At 36.7% G+C, this 17,546-nt stretch overlaps 1 protein-coding gene across 1 annotated transcript in view; it reads left to right on the forward strand.

Moving 5' to 3' along the window:
- Plcl1 (phospholipase C like 1 (inactive)) overlaps positions 1-17,546 on the forward strand; it is a 333,753-nt gene that overhangs the window by 274,489 nt on the left and 41,718 nt on the right. Inside the window, exon 3 of the mRNA XM_026399338.2 lies at positions 771-974. Within this exon, the coding sequence (XP_026255123.1) occupies positions 771-974 (204 nt within the window). The remainder of the gene's footprint in view (positions 1-770; positions 975-17,546) is intronic.

Genomic DNA, 17,546 nt, shown 5'->3' on the forward strand with positions numbered 1-17,546 from the left:
AAAAAGAGTTGGTTATAAGTTTTTTTCCTATTAGTGTTGATAATTTATATATCTTAACATAAAGTATTTTGGATTAAGGGTTACCTGGAGCCTAACTGATAGAAAAAAATGAATACCATCATTGTCACTAAATTCCTGAGACAGTTAATAGGTTAGATAAATGTAACTGTTAATAAATGTAAAATAGTCATAATTTCTATTTCAAAATTGTTTTAAAAGACTGAAGCATGGACAAATGTATCTGTACATGAAATGCATTTTCTCTGTGTGTGTGTGTGTGTTCATGCATGTGTGTGCCATTCTGATGAGATGACAAAGGAATGCCATTGACAGTCCAGGGAGGCTGTTGACCAATAACAGCTGCTACCTTGAGGGGAAAAGCCCAAAGAAGATACCATCCAGTATTCACTGACATGTTCTCCTGATAATCAAAATACAAGTCAAATAAGATGTTCATAACTATCTGGTGCTAGTTTGTGTGACCAGTCTAGTACTCATTTTGAAAAGCACCGTGCAACCTTGTCACAATCTCTTTTGCTTTTGTCACATATTTGTAGCAGATAATAAAAACTGAGAAAGATGAGGAGTATATAATGTGAATTAGCTCTGTTATCCTTGTGCATATTACATTTTTTGGTTAGTTATAATTTAGTGTGCCACAAAGTATATATGTCTTTTTATGAATATACTTGTGTGTCAACCTGGGTGGGCTGAGGGTAATGGGCCATGTGGCCAGGTGTATGATTCAATTTTTTTTTTATTCCTCATAGAATGCGATAGTGTCCATTAAGGAACTGTGTGGACTCCCTCCAACTGCCAATCTGAAGCAGTGCCTGTTAACCTTGTCCTCTCGGCTCATCACCAGTGACAATACTCCCTCAGTCTCTCTTGTGATGAAAGACAGCTTTCCATGCCTGGAGGCTCTAGGTGCAATTCCAGATGTGCAGAAAAAGATGCTGGCTGCTTATGATCAGGTAGGAAACTGTAACTCTGTATTTCTTGTCTGTGAATGAAAACTCCCTAAAGGCAGAGGTTCTTTTGAGGAACTCCAACGACTAGCACAGAGTGACTACCTTTAAAACATGGATTGAGGTGGCAACTGGAGCTGGCCAACTCACTTTTCATTAAATCATAGTAGAGACCTCTCAGAAAATTTCTTGAACCTAGAGTCCCCACCCTACCCCACATCATAAATGGAGAATCTCTGCTTTAGAAAAGAATAAAATATTTAACAAATTCTCAAAAATAATACACCCCATCATCTGAAGGACTTTAGCCTGAAATATACGATTCATTTGAATATTTATAGGAATAAATTTATGTCTCACAGCTGCCTTATGATGGTTAGGACAAAAGACATGTGGATCTCTATTTCTGAATATTCTCTAATGAGATTCTATAGTAATATAATCTATATTCTGTCTATATTACCTGATTTTTCTGAATATATTATGAAATCTATGTTATAAGTAGATTTGAGAATAACTATGTTTTTGTGTCTCCTAAACAAAATTAAGGAGCAAATGACAAACTGGGAAAAATTTGTAACATATATTCCAAATAAAGTATAAATACACTTAAAATAAAAAAGAACACATACAAATTAATAAAAAAGATGGGTAAAAATCTTTTGTCAATCAAGATTAAGTTCAGGCACATGAAACAAAAAAATGCAGCCCAATAAGATCTTTAAAACACAGTGTTATTCTTCCACATAACAATCTGGAGACCAATTATCCAGGGCAACATTTATAAATCTTAGGAACCCCACCTTCTAGTTTGTCATCCCACTATCCTTATGGTATAATTCTTATCCTTACAGTACAAAATGGTACTGGAGCTCCAAACATAACAACTGCATTCCAGCCATTAGAAATGATAAGGAGAAGAAGGGCACATCTGCTTCCTGAAAGGATATTTCTTGGAAATAACAGATCTCGTTTGATTACCTTTCTTTAATCTAGAGCTGACACAAGACCACGCCTATTTGCAAGAGAGAATGGGAAATCTCCTTTCAAGGGGCTATATAGCTAAAAGTTGTGTTGATTAACACTAACTTTCCATCACTGACAAGAACAACTTAGAAGAGGAAAAGTTTATTTGGGGCTCATAGTTTCAGAGGTTCAGTCAGTCCATGGTTAGCTGACTCTTGCTCTGGGCGTGAGGTGAGGCAGAACATGATGGTGGATGGGTGTGGTAGAGAAAAGCTGCTGTCGGGGGAGGAGAGGGAGAGAGGGAGAAGGAGAAGGAGAGGGGGAGAGAGAGAGAGAAAGGGAAAGAAGAAGAAGAGAAAGAGAGGAGGAGGAGGAGGAGAAAGAGGAGGAGATGACAGGAGGGAAGGGGAGGGGAGGGGAGGGGAAAGGGAGAGAGAGAAAGAAAGCCAGGGACAGGGACAGATATCATCCAAGACCATGTCCCTAAGTGATCTACTTCTTCCAGCCATGCCCCACTAGCCTATAGTTACTATTCATTAGTTCATTCAAATTATTAATCCATCAAATGGCTTAATCCATTGATGAAGTCAGAGCCCTAAACATTGCCTAAAAGCCGCACCTCTGAACCTTCCTGAATTGGGAATTATGCTTTCAAAACATGAGCTTTTCAGGGAACATTTCTAGGTCCAAACAACAGCAGTTGTCTTTTCTGTTACTGAGAAAAAGGGGAGAATTAATATTAAAGGACAACAGAGGTGAACAAGAAATCCCCCCTCCAAGAAAAAATGAAAATTTGAAACATATTTAACCTTCATCATGTTTTATCTTTGAAAGGTACATCTGATCAAAAAGCTAAGGAAATGTATGCTTCTGTCCATCTACTTCTAGTGGGAAAACAAATTGATATATATTTTTTAAAGAAACATTTGACAGTACAGTTTAAAATATTTATTTGATCTCTATATATTTTCTTTCCTTGGATTTATTCTAAGACAGTAGACATGCATAAATATTTATTTTTAATAATGTCAACATAGAAGAATTAGTTCAATAAAATATAGTAATCCATATAATGGATTCCTTTGAAGCCATCAAAATAATGTGTTTGAAGAATATTTAATGATATGGAAACAACTCATAATGTGTTTTGTGAAAACCTCTGGTTACCAAAAAAATAGGCACATTGGAATTTAAATTGTATTTATATGTATGTGTTCCTAAAATGCTAGCAAGATATTAATAGTGATTATTTTTGTAGAGGAGAGAGAATTTTATTTTCTTGTTCCTGCTTTTATCTACTTTTTTGTATTCACCAAACTCTTTACAATGAAGGTGACCAATTTTATAATTGAATAGAAATAAATTTTGAGGAAGAAAAGACTAATATCTTATTATTGAAAACTAACTAGAAGAAAGACATTTGGGATAAACATTTTATAAATGAAAAAGAAAAACATCCACAGAGCACATTCTGCCCCTAAGTGCCTGACTGTATTCCAGGATTGCTGTGGGAAAAGTTCACCTATTGCCTGTATCTCATTTTTCATGAAATCAATTTTTTCATCATGAGAGTAGGGATTGAAAGCCGTTCAGTGAATAGGTATAATTGCCATCTAAGAGGTGAAATTAGGGTACTAGTTGCCATAGAGACAGACAGCAGAAATCACTTATTCTCTTGTAAGCTAAGAAAGAAAATCATTCGTTGAGAGGGGAGCCAGGCCCCTGCAGCTTGGCCTGTAAGAAGCAGAAAAGCACCTGGACTCTGGCTGGCAATTGTTGTTGCATATACCAAGTGTCTGATGGTGTTCTTTTTAGTTTTATCTGCTAAAGGCAAATCTGAATATCAGCCTTTTTCTCATCTGTAGTTTTAAAAGGCAAGTTGTATTTGCAGGCAGAGCATGATTTTCCAAAATTTAAAACAGAAGGCTACTGTGGAAAGCAAAATTACTTCTCATGAAGACTTCATTTAGGGTACTTGAGCACACGATTTCTCATTATGGTAGGGAATTGAGTGTAAATATCCCTATGCCAATGGCAACCTCAGTGTCTGGCAGAAGTGATTGAAAACACTATTAATATGTCTACTGGATATCTCTTTTTGGGGAGCCAAAGGTGGGTAGGGGGACATGCAGATAAGGATGGTATTGGCTTTGAAAGTAAGAACACCATTTTTACTTTTTAGGATTTGCACTGTATTGGTCAACATCTTTAATGCTCTCGGTGTATTAGGGTTTACATTTATTTTAAAGGGGCCTCCTAAGATACTCTATAGATCCAGGGTGATCATTTAAAAACACAGATCATTTTTCATGTTTAAAATTCTCTAGTGGCTTCACATTGAAATAAAATTAACCCCCCTAACTACGGCTCTGCAGGGTCATTTATGATCTAACCTGCTTTCTCAACCTTACCTGCTTCTTCCAGCCTCACTGCCTCTGCAGCTTCACCCCTACATGTTCTCTTCTGCTCCATTTTCACTGGCCACATTGACTTTTTTCCTTCAGTCAGTTCAAGCCTGTTCCCTTCTCTGGGACATTGTAAATGAATATTCTTCCCTTGTGTAGGTTGGTGCTTCATCTCTTGACCCTTAGCTCAAATATCATTTCCTGAGAGAAGCCTTCCCTAACTACTGTCTGCATCTGTCATTTGATTACATAGCCATGCATTTTTCCATCGTCCTTCTGAGAAGTACTGAATAAATAATAATTTGTTTGAACTTTTTTCTTGGCCTTTAAAAAAAAGTTTTCTTTTACATTCTCTTTTACCCCTCAAATGAAATGTATACTCTATGAAGGAAGAAATTCTGATTACTACTGTTATCTCTAGCACCTAAACACTGTGGAGACATAGTATGGTTTCAATTAATATTAGTTGAAAAAAAAAAAAGAAGCATCTACTGCCTGTGCAAATAATGTAGTTTTCATCCTGTAATTGAATTGTTTTTATGGTTAATCATTCAATCTTTTTGTTTTGCTTCTCTGATACCACCCTTACTGAACTGTTCCCTGCTGTACATATTTGGTTAAAAATCTACAGAGTAAGGCAAAACTATGTAAACAGTAAAAAAGATCAGTAGTTGTCGAGGTCTGGGGTCAGGGGAGAGATGAATAGATAGAGCACAGAGGATTTTTTAAGGCAGTGAAATTTCTGTATGATACCATCATGGGGATACATGTCATCCCACACTTGTCAAAACCCACAGAATGTACAACACCAAGAGTCAACCCTATTGTGAACTGTGGATTTTAGCTAATAATAATGTATCAATAGTGTTTTATCAATTGTAGTAAATATACCATATTAACACAAAATATAAACCGTAGGACAAGAGTAGGGAAAGAGGTAGAGTGAGAGTTTATATGAGAGCTCTCTGCACTTTCCACTCAATTTTTATGTAACTTAAAATTTCTCGTAAAAAGTGAAGTCTAAAAAAAAAGCACATTTTTTTTTTTTTACTATTAATAAAAACTTATTTGAACAAATAAGGCAAAGGAAACAAAAAACAAACAAAAAACTCCAAGACCTATTGCCTACTGGTGTGGGGCGGGGGCAGGGATTCCAAAATAAGCAGCTTGGATTTAACTTAGACTCAAGTTCCTTGAGTATTTGGATTTCTTAAAAAATGATATTGGATCACATAGATGCCATCCAAGAAGAAAAATAACACCCCAATCATAAAGTCTATGCTCATAATAAAAAAAACTTGATTTTTCTGAACAAATAAAAATGCATGATATGTTCAGCCTAGGTAGAAACAAATCAGGCAATCTAATAGCCTGTATACATTTATTTTGAAATCCAACTTGTCTGCACCAAATTATGCTAATTATCAGGGAGAAACAAATGAAAATACTCTTGAAAACATGGAGCCTGAGTTCATCTGCGAGATTTACTTTTTCTTCTAAACTTAGCTTTCTCTAGTGACCTGAGATGGTCAATATTCATTACCAAATACACATTTATTTAGTATTTGGAAATATTGCCTCAAAAAAGGTTTAAAATTTAGCCTTAAAAGTCATATTATTATTAGCATTGCAATTCTAATTCTATTATAGCAACTGTGTTAATTCATAATAAAAAGTGTTATGGTTTGGATGTGATGTGTCACCCAAAAGCTCACATGTGAGACAATGCAAGAAGGTTCAGAGAGGAAATGATTGGGTTGTGGGAGCCTTAACCCAATCAGTGATAGGGATCTTCTGATAGGGATTAACTGAGTGGTAACTAAAGGCTGCAGGTGTGGCTGGTAGAGGTGGGAATTAGGGGCGTGGCTTTGGGGTCTATATTTTTGTATCTGGCAAGTGGAATTTCTCTCTGCTTTCTATCACTATGTGAGCCACATCCCTCTGTCACCTTCTTCAGCCATGGTGTTCTGCCTCACCTTGAGCCCTAAGGAATGGAGCCGGCCTTCTACAGACTAAAGACCTCTGAAACTGTGAGCCCTCAAATAAACTTTCCCTCCTCTACGTTTGTTCTGGTTGGGTCCTTAGTCACAGAAGTGAAAAAGCTGACTAAAACACCAAGAAATCAAAAAACAAATATATTCTGAGTGGGCCTACTTACATGGCATATTTCAGAAGAGTGGGGGATGGCACACTCTTTCTCCAGTCTTAACACATCTTATGTTTTCTGTATTCTCCCTGGAATTTTAAGTTTCAAAATTATAACCAACCCTTAGGGTTAAGACTTTTTATTTCCTATAAAATGCAAAAACATTTATGAGTCATACATATTAGATTTTCAGTAATTTATTCATTCTTTTGAATGAATTTAAGAGATACTGTTCTACAGGCAGATTTTTGACTGGAAAAAGGATGAGATCATATTGACACAGGGTTTCCCAAGTCTGGGTAAGGTGAGGGTGTGGTTGCTCAAGGAACTACAATTTTGTTGAGAGCGACCCGGTTTGCTATTTAAGAGAGCAGAAGCAGAGGTGACCTTCCTGAGAGAAAACACAGCTGGAGGTGGGAAATGTATAGCTTTTAAAAGGCACCAGAGGGAACTGACGTTATCCATCCATAACTCAGGCTGGCAGAAAGACCCTGCAAGTTAACTGACGCCTCCTTCCCAGTGTGAAGACATGAAGAGAACTGTTAATGTTAGACCCTTTGCTTTAGCACTACCTCAGTGGCTCTGCTGTCATCAGAACAGTTTTTCAGGACAGTCCCTGAACTTAATTTGAAATCAGAAGACCATTTCTAAGTGACTTTATTGTGCTGCAGTGAGGGGTAGGGGGGCACTCAGATCTATGAAAGAGCAAGTAGCGTTGATCCACTCTGCATTTTACTTTTTCTAGGAAAATATCCCACTGAAATAGGTAACATATTCAGAGTTATTGCTTCTAAGGCTGTATCATATATTTTTTAAATTTTAATTTGGGGGTTGTTAAAAATGAAAATTGGTTACTGAAAGAATTGCCTAGTGTTAGAGCCAGAAGATGGTGATTTTTAATTTCATAAGGATTTACAGAGGCCTCCTTTGTCCAAGCCACTGTGTTAGATATTGTGAAACTACAAAGACCCTGTTCTCCAGGGACTTAGAAGCAGGAGATGCAACTTGGTAAGTCCCAGCCAGGCCTAGGAGTTTATGACTGCCCAATATCAGGTGTTTCTCATTATTTAATACAAACTTGTAAGAGTGGATAATTACCTTGAGGAATCCTTTACAATTTAGTAGGATTCTATCAAAATTTGTTTGAATGTTTGGATTTTTTCATTTTATATTAGTGTTTTTATGCATGTAGATCTAGTATTATTTTCAAAACCTTTCCTTAGCCTCAGCCCTAAACTTTCCTTATTGTTTTATTTTTATGCTTGACTACAGGACATGACCTATGTATCTCAAGGACAAACAATTTAACAGGTCAAAAACTGACGTCAGAGGCTGTGGTTGCAGCTCAGTGGTAGAAAACTTGCCTAGCATGTGTGAGGCACTGGGTTCAGTCCCCAGCACCACATAAAAACAAGTAAATAAAATAAAGATATTGTGTTCATCTACAACTAAATTTTTTTTTAAAAAAACTGAGTTCATCTTTTTATTTCCTAGATATTAATTCGCTCTTTTCTGATCACTGCAAAAGAACATGCAAATGGTCCCAAAATTTTCCAAGTAATTAAACACTCTATTAACCCCAGTAAAGTTTTCAAAATTTACTAATTCATGTTGGAGAGATCTCGTGCTTCTTTCCTCACAGTATGTCTTGTAAGATTCATTTTCATACATTGACACAGTCAAGATTATTACCTAGGCTAGCTTTTCCTGCCTGGATTTTTAAACTATGTAAAAACTTCCTTACTTAGTCTTGACCTATATGTAATTCAACAATTGGAACAATTATCCTCTAATTGTATTCTTAATTTACCCCTGTTTTACTGAGGTATAATTGATAAATAAAAATTTTACATATTTAAGATATACAATATAGTGTTTTGATTTATGAATACATTGCCTTAGTCTTCATCCACCATTGGTGGACATGTTTCCAACCTCCTTCTCCATTTTTTTCTGCTTGAACCCTCTCCTCCAGTCAAGCTACTGTATTTCCTACTTTCTTTTCATCCCTATCCCTAAATCACTTGGGATACCTTCCTAGACTCACTTCTCCATTAATTTAAGTTCAGGCATATCCTAACTTTTCTAAATACTGACCTTATTTGGAAAATATTCATTTTTGACTTTATGCAATACATGTGCAATATATACCATATGCAAAGAATGTTAGTAGTTCTGTCCAATTTAGAGATGAATAAACAGAGACAGATATCAGCACAACTAGCCATGATGTAAAGCAGGACACCTGTGGGACTTAAGAGAAATTGTAAAATGTGGTGGGAACACATATGGCCACTTGTAAAAATAGCACTCTTTTTTTTTGTTTTGGTCTTTAGGGTTTTGATTAGTCAACTGAACAAACATGTTTTGAGTACTTGTTATGTGCAAGGCATTGTGCAAGGTGTTGGGGGAAAGAAATGATCCGAAGTAAACTTTCTGTTCTTGCGAAAAAAGGTCAAGGAACAGTGGCATACAGTGTCCAGAGAGTGGCCAGATGATATTTTATGTCTGGAGCTGGAGTCTAAGGACCTTGAGTTCCATGGTAGACTTCACAGTGACTCACTTGCCTCACCCCACTTCCAAGAGGGTACTCAGCAGAATTTCATTTGCAAGTATTTTTAAAAGAAAGTTATCTGACCTTTGTATAATATTTTCTTCAGATAGCTGAGTTTTATCTTTCTTAATGTTCTAACCTGCCCATTTTTTCATTACATAATTGAGTAGTATTTGCCTAACTTGTCTGATCTTTTTATAAATTAGTGTAAAAACTTTGGGGTAGTTACTGTTTTGAATATATTATTCAGAGGTGGGGTGGTTTCAGGGGACTACCACTATAAAAATAAATCCAAAGCATTCTCCAGGGGTGACTTCTGGGCTGAAGTGTTTAACATTAACATAAAAGTTAAATCTTTACTATGGTAAGGGCAACAGATTGTCTGAAGATAAAAAGAAGTCAAAACAACCTAGAGAACATGAATCAAAGGCTAATCTTTTACTAGGTAAGTTGGGGTGTGATTTGTCAGTTGATTGTGCCAGCATGTGAAGGAATTTAGCAAAACAGAGTTAATTGCTATGTGGTCACCCTTGCAATAGACCTGATACCTGGCAGGTATCACAAGCTCAACATAATGGGTTAGATTAAATATGTTCCTTATGCTAGTATTATTACCAGTATATATTCAGTCTCAGAATGGAGTAAAGTTGTAGGTATATCTATAGTTTCCTACTAGTTTTGCTTATTGAAATCAATTTGAGTAAAAATTAGATAAATCAAAGATATTTTCCTTTAATTTTTCATTATGAAGCTTGTGTGGTGCTTTTTACTAGTTTGCATTTTAGAAAGTATGGTGCTTGTATAGTATTTAGGACTCAAAAAAAGAACCTCCCCTAGCATGTGCCCAACCAGAGCTGGTTATTGAAAAGTAAGACATGGCACTCTCTGTATTGAAACTCCCTTCACTCATAGGTACTGACCCATTTCTGTATGAGAGGAATTGTCAGCATCTTAGGGGTGACAGAATTTTCACTTGGTTTCAGGGTTCAAGGACACTGGATATCAGAGATACATCATAAGCAAATATTTCAGACTGACTTCTCTGTGGAATGTATCCTCAAAGTTGACTTTGCCTTCCTGAATCTTCAAGTTCTTGCAAGTCCTTTAACTCTCAGTTAAAGGCCATAAGATAGTCAGATTAGCCTGAAGATTCTAAAGAAAGGGTCCTTAAAGCTCAGCTGCTTGGCAGTTTTTATGAATGAGCTGAATTGAAATGACATCTGGACCAAACAAACATTTCTAATGATTTCTCAAGATGTAGCTGACAACTGTTTGGGAAACAACAACTGGAGGGGGGAAAAAAGGTAAAATGATTCCTTTATGCAGAAAGATGCTTACTGCAGTAGATCCCGTCACTATCATGAATGTGGAGATAAATGTCCTTTGGCTTACTCTGTGTGAGTTTTCTTGTCCTGTGCCCCATAAATCAGGCATGAAAATGTGACATAGGGCAGTCTCAGGACAGAAGATGCTTCGTTGCAAACACCAAAGACAGTGGACTTGCAGTTAGCTTGCAAATGTTATGACTTTGTTTTTGTTTCACAGAAAGCTAACCATCTTGACAGGGTTGATTGCTTATAAACAAAATATGCCAATCTATTAATTATGTTTTTATCTGTTTCATTTAAAATATTTAAGGAACTAAAAAATTAAAGGAAATTGTCTCCGTTCTAGTTAGCAGATATATAGGTAACAGCAATCTGATTTGCAAATATACCAAGTTTAATAAAATTCAAGTCTTATTTTCAACAATGTGAGCAGATGAGCCACTGAAGAACCAATGAACCACAACGTAGTATTTTGATTAGAAGGAAGATAAGAGATAGATGAATCTTTTATGGTCTTAAGAGAAAAAAGATGCTGGAGTAGATTAGCTTTGTACTGACTCACATATTCTCAATCAGTAGCCTTTACAAGGTTCTTGACTCCTTCCTGGAAAAGTAGTGGAGGCACATTATGTACATTTATGATGGTTTCATACAAAGAATATTTAATGGTTTATATGTGTTCTGATTAGACTTGGAGGGAAAAGAAATCCCAGGACACAAAAAATAAATAAATAAAAAAGACAAAGAAAAAAACCATTTTCATGATGCTTTAGTTAATGGATGCTACTTTATTAACTGTTTATCACCAACTTGTACTTGTAATAGCAACTCTACTCTTCAATGTAATACTGGTATCCCAGAAAAACTTAAAAGCTTTAGATCTGCCCCTCAAAAATGCCTGGATTCTAGTCTAAATTACTTTTCTGGTTCTGTGGCTTTTGAGATTTTGGGCAAGTTAATTTTCAGCTCAGTTTTTTTAATCTGTAAAATGGAATTGTTCATGACAGACTGTCCTTAAGCTGACCTCTAAATAGAAAGTTCTATGGATCTAGGAATTTAGATATAATTCAGGAAAAAATTAGAATCTATAGAAGATTTTGGATTCTGAAAGGATAAAAAACCCTCTTTTTTCCCCCCAATATTATTAGTTACATTGAGTCTACAATAATCCTGGGACACTATTAGACTCCTTACTGGAAGAGCTAGAAGAATACTTTTTTTTTTAATACAAGTTAGACAATTTAATCCATATCTGAGTAAAAACATTACTGTCTCCCACATACCTCTGCTTAGGACACATTTAACACATAAAGTAATGCCAACCTTTATCTGGGTAAGACCTCTGTTCTTTTAGATACAGAGCCTGGCAAGGAAATGAGATCCATTAGGAGATATCCATGTGACAGAACCAAAGAGAAGCTCTTTGTGTTACAACAACAGGCAAAAGTGACTGAGAGCTCAGGCTGAGACATCGGATATGCTAATCAGTGCTTCCATAAGTATCAGAGAAATACAAAGGAAATGAAACTCAAAACAACCATTTTTTTCCCTAACAACCTGATAAATTAATTACTTGGAAGGAAAGTTTGAAATTGTTGTCTTAAATGCAGTTTGGAATTATTGGTACATTTCAGCCATCTGTCTTATTTGTTTTCTCTATAATTACTAATAATTGAAAGTTGACTGTCAAAAATAATTTGAATAAAATGATCCTTCTTAACATAATGCAAGCAGTTATCATAAGGAAAATCAAATGCTCTAGTGAGAAAAGTTCATAAAGCAGTGATTTTAAATTCTGAGAATATTATGGATGAGGTGTTTTAGGGTATAATTTGGTCTTTTTATACTTTTATAACTTTAGATTATCCTCTGAGGAATCTCAAAGGGAAGTTCCTTTGTTTTGAAGGTAAAATCGCACTGGGCTATCGCTTTATGAAGTGATCTTCTAGACAATGGGAAAAAAGAGAAATTTCTTATACTGTGGGGTAACAAATACTTTCTTGAACTATAGGGTTTGTTGTGCATTTTGGTCCTGAATTTATTTTACCTAGAATAAATAATGAAGTTTTAACATTTATCTTATTTTCTAATACTTTAGTATTGTATTTTCTTTTTTTTAAAAAAATATTTTTATTTATGTATTTGCTTGTATGTGGTGCTGAGAATCGAACCCAGTGCCTCACACATGCTAGGCAAGCACACTACCACTGAGTCACAACCCCAGCCCTAGTATTGTATTTTCTATAGAGATAATCTCATTTGAAGGTTTATGCGTATCTTTCAGTAATCAATTTAAAAGGGAATTAAGGACTCATATTACAGAAAAGTGAAGACAACTTGGGAGAAAAAGAGTGGAGAAACCTAGACACAAAAAGAGAGATCAAAGTTCAAAAAGGCAATAATAGGTTTGAGAAGTGATCAGTAATAAAATCTTTTGTTGTGCATATATATGTGGGTAGTAGATAGGAAGAAGAAATAAGTATCATGAAAGTAAACTAGAAAAAAGTGATTACATAAATGAATAGATCTGGAGAAACAGAGGTAATTAATATTGGGTCTTTTTCTACTAGAATTATAGTTTGCTGAGGAAGTGGGGATGTAGAAGATAAAAAAGTAAGTAACATTATAATTCAAGATAGAAAATAAGGCATCCTATGAATAGATCTTTAAAAAAAATAGAATGTTCTTAAAATTTGGAGGTGACAAGGGGAAGGAAGGGGAAATTAGGAAAGCAAGGGAGAAAGGGGCACTGAAGAAAGCTTTCAAATCTGGTGGATTTTGACCAGGGGATATGTCTAGGGAAGTCTTTCCTTATAGAAAGAAATGTGTAGAAAGAGCAACCAGTAGGGTGCATTTAAGGAAGTATGATTCATCAGGCAACTGGGACTTAGGGGAATTGGGAAACCATAGTGGGAAGGCTATTGAGGCAAATAGGCCTGGAGCACTGAGAGATGCAAACTCTGGAATGGAAAAATTTTACTTGTCAATAAACAAGGCAGAAAATGACAAAACCAAGAATTAACTGGCACTGTGCTTTTGTAAGATGATTATCTGGAAATGGTATTTAGGAAGGAGTGAGGTGGGAAGGACCAGAACCTGACAGTGGCTGAGCAGGCATTTAAACTTATCTTTGCATGCTGCAAAGGGAGTTTTTTGAGAATTTGGAAATAGGAGATATTTGGCGGGGGTCCTGTGGGGGTAGGGGGAAGGAAAAATGAAATGGAACAGAAAAAAAATATTTTTAAAGGTGGCATTTGGCTACCTCTAGAAGGATAACTAGAATTTGAAAGGTAGAGATCTAAAGGTAGACCAGGAGTAGGAGTAAGGGCTTGAGTTGGGAGTGTTATAGGGAGGAAGGAAGCACAGGGATGGAGGTGGTTCCATGAGCAAGACTTGGTGATTGACAGCCGTGGGGACTCACCTGTAGGAAAGATGCTGGCTGAGAGGATGTTTAGATGTGAGTCTAGGGAACTAGATAAGAGAGGACACTGGCAGGGCTCATAATTATATGTCTAGTAGCTTAGGCAGCTCCAGGGTTTTGTTCAAGTACCATATCAAGCTCTCAGTAAATAGAATACTCTAAAAGAATGATTAAAAGACTCAGATGGACTGTTTTTATAACAGTTGGGCCAGAATAGGGAATCAGCATTGGTGAACACCCAAGGGTTAGCAGGTGGTGAGCTGTCATCCCCAGGACTAAAAGGGGCTAGGTGGGTAACCTAACGGTTACTGGCCCTCAGATGTCTGCACCTGTGCCTGTCAGGAGCTGAGGCCTTGCAGAGAGGAAGTTCTCAAACCACAGCCCAGCAGGGAGCCACGGAGCAAGTCACTTTCCTGTACCCACTCTACTCCTGCCTTTTGCCCTTGATTCCTTGTTGGTGGTTCCATTGACTAATTGCCAATGGAAGCCTGTTTGATGCCACCCATAAAGAACAACTTCCTCAAGACGGAGCACAATTGAGAGTGGATTTGGAGGGGGCAGGCAGAGCACTCAGCACAGCCAGCTTTTCAGTAAAAAATATATTCAGAATATACTTACTCATAAACTATATGTATATACTAAAACACTGATAGATACAAAATAAAACCCATCAAGTAGAAACTGCCGTGGTATTTTTAAATGTTTTCACTTACTTATAAGGAATACAAATCTCTGTGCTCCTCCAATGTGATGGAACATATCAGATCTGAGATCTGATCAAACTCACTGTTCTTACCTCACACGGTGGCTGAGGAAGAAGTCATGGTGGGTGTCATGTAAGATGTCATTTGCACTTGTGTTGTTAACCTCCCTTGGTTTTCAAGCACCCACGTTGGAAAGGCTTAGTTGTTTTCAGAACAAGATAATGTAAGTGGTACTTGCTTTCCAGGCTCTAAGTTGGGGTACTCTAAAAGAAGCTAATATGAGTTCTGCTGTCAGCCCGTCTCCAGTGTGCAATTACCTTCTTTTCTCATTATGCCTCACTGGCCATATTAGAAACACATGGCCATGATTTAGCAAGGTGGCCAGGATTAATCTGCAAAGCTTCATTTCTTTTTAATTTTTACAGATAAAATAAATGTGAATAAAAGTCCTCATTGTCTCATCACACACCCCAGTGAACCATGTTGTGCCTTCCCATTTTCTGCCCCAGGATAAAAACACCTCCCTGCCTTGGAAACCAATGTGGTAGAACATTGGAATCTAGGGATACAGGCCAGGGTTGGAGAAATTGGCTTTAAAATGTCATGATGCACGAGTGCAGAATATTTTTTTTTTAAATATTTTTTGTATTTGCTCTTTTTTGTTATATATGACAGTAGAATGTATTTTGATGTATAACACATATATGGAGTATAACTTCCTATTCATGTGGTTGTACAGGATATGGAGTTACATGGTCATGTATTCATATATGAACATAGGAAAGTTATGTCCAATTCATTCTGCTGTCTTTCCCATTCCTTCTCCTTTCCCCCCACTCCCCCTGTCTAGTTCAGTGAACCTCCACTCCTCCCTCCCCCCATTGTAAGTCAGCATCTGCATATCACAGAGAACATTTTGCCCAATCCCCCCTCCAAAATCCCTTTTTTTGGGGGGGGATTGGGCTTGTTGGGGTGCAGAATATTTGATAGCTCTAGGAATGGATGAAATCATAGCAAAGAAGGGAAAGAGTAGAGAACTGAGGCCTGGTGGCTTGGAGGATTCCTATACATGTGGATATAAATAGGAAACAATACAGGAGACAGAGAAAGAGCAAAACAGTAAAAGAATTAGGGTCATAGAATTCCAGAAGGAAGAGTGGTCAGATGTTTTAACTCCTACGCTGGAGAGAATGAGGACTGAGAATTGGCCAGGGAGCAACTGCTGATGAGACAAGGTTGAACTCTAAGAGTATTAGAGGAGCGCTGCGTGAAGTCAAGCAATGATCATGAGCTAATTTCTTAAGGAGGAGAGACCAGAACAATCACTTAAGGTGGATAAAATATTCTGCTATTGTTTGCCATCTTAAAAGTAAGAGATAATGTATTCAGAAGGGAAGAAGCAAGGGGAGAAATTGTAGATGAAAGAAAGAGAGAATCATTTAGAATGGGATTCCAGGAGAAGCAAGGGAGGTGGGATTGAAAGACTAGAGAGTAGAGTTGGCTGTGGTAAAGAACTAACCTCCTTCTCCTGTTGGTACCAAGAAGCGGTGGCCTTTGGGGATACAGGAAGTATATTCCTTTTGTAGTTGACACCAAGGAGATACTTAGTTAAATACTGCAAAGAAAACAAACTGGTCACCAATCAGTAGGTAAAGGGCTTTTTACTAGAGAATGGTGTCATGTTTTCTCTTCTGAGAGAAAAACCAAAAGAAATGAATATAAGCTTAGTCAATATGTTATCCAAGGAAATTACCAATTATTCTTTTAAAGATTTTTTTAAAGACAGATTTGAGTCTGATTGAAATTAATTGGTTATGTGTATGTCCTCGTATTTGTTCCAAAGGGCTGGACTATGTGTCTTTGGAATTCCACATTTCAGATTCAAAAGGCTGCTTGTGTGGTGTGTGCAAGTCTGTGCACCCTCAAGGGGGCATGGCAAGGCCAGGCAAAATCCAAAGGTGGCATTTTAAAATAAAAATAGTTTGGATGCCAGGAAACTGGGATTTTTTAAAATTCTAATTTGTTATATATGACAAAAAATGCATTACAATTCATATTACACATATAGAGCTTAATTTTTCATATCTCTGATTGTTCACAAAGTAGAGTCACATTATTCATGTCTTCATACATGTACTTAGGGTAATGATGTCCATTTCATTCCACCATTTCTATCCCTATGCCCCACCCTGTGTCCCCTTTGCCCTATCTAAAGTTTCTACATTACTCCCATGCTCCCCCAACCCTATTATGAATTAGCATCTTTATATCAGAGAAAATATTCGGCATTTGGTTTTTTGGGATTGGCTTACTTCACTTAGCATTATATTCTCCAGCTCCATCCATTTACCTGCAAATGCCATGATTTTATTCTCTTTTAATGCTGAGTAATATTCCATTGTGTGTTCGTTCATATATATATATATATAATCACATTTTCTTTATCCATTCATCTACTGAAGGGCATCTAGGTGGGTTCCACAGTTTAGCTATTGTGAATTGTGCTGCTATGAACATTGATGTGGCTGTGTCTGTAGTATGCTGTTTTAAGTCCTTTGGGTATAAACCAAGGAGTGGGATAAAGCTGGGTCAAATGGTGATTCCATTCATAGTTTTCCAAGGAATCTCCATACTGCTTTCCATATTGGCTACAGCAATTTGCAGTCCCACCAGCAGTGAATGAATGTGCCTTTTCCCCCACATCCTCGTCAACACTTATTGTTTTATTCTTAATAACTGCCATTCTGAATAAAGTGAGATGAAATCTTAGTTTTGACTTGCATTTCTTTAATTGCTGGAGATGTTTTTTCCATATATTTGTTGATTGATTGTATATCATCTTCTGAGAAGTTTCTGTTCAGTTCCTTGGTCTATTTATTGATTGGGTTATCTATTTATTTATTTTTTATTTATTTGGTGTTAAGATTTTTGAGTTCTTTATATATCCTAGAGATTAGTGCTCTATCTGATGTGTGTGGTAAACTATACTACAGAGCAATAGTAACAAAAACAGCATGGTATTGGCACCAAAATAGACTTATAGACCAATGATAC

The sequence above is a fragment of the Urocitellus parryii genome, chromosome 1 (genome assembly GCF_045843805.1).
Source record: "Urocitellus parryii isolate mUroPar1 chromosome 1, mUroPar1.hap1, whole genome shotgun sequence".
NCBI classification, from domain to species: Eukaryota; Metazoa; Chordata; class Mammalia; order Rodentia; family Sciuridae; genus Urocitellus; species Urocitellus parryii.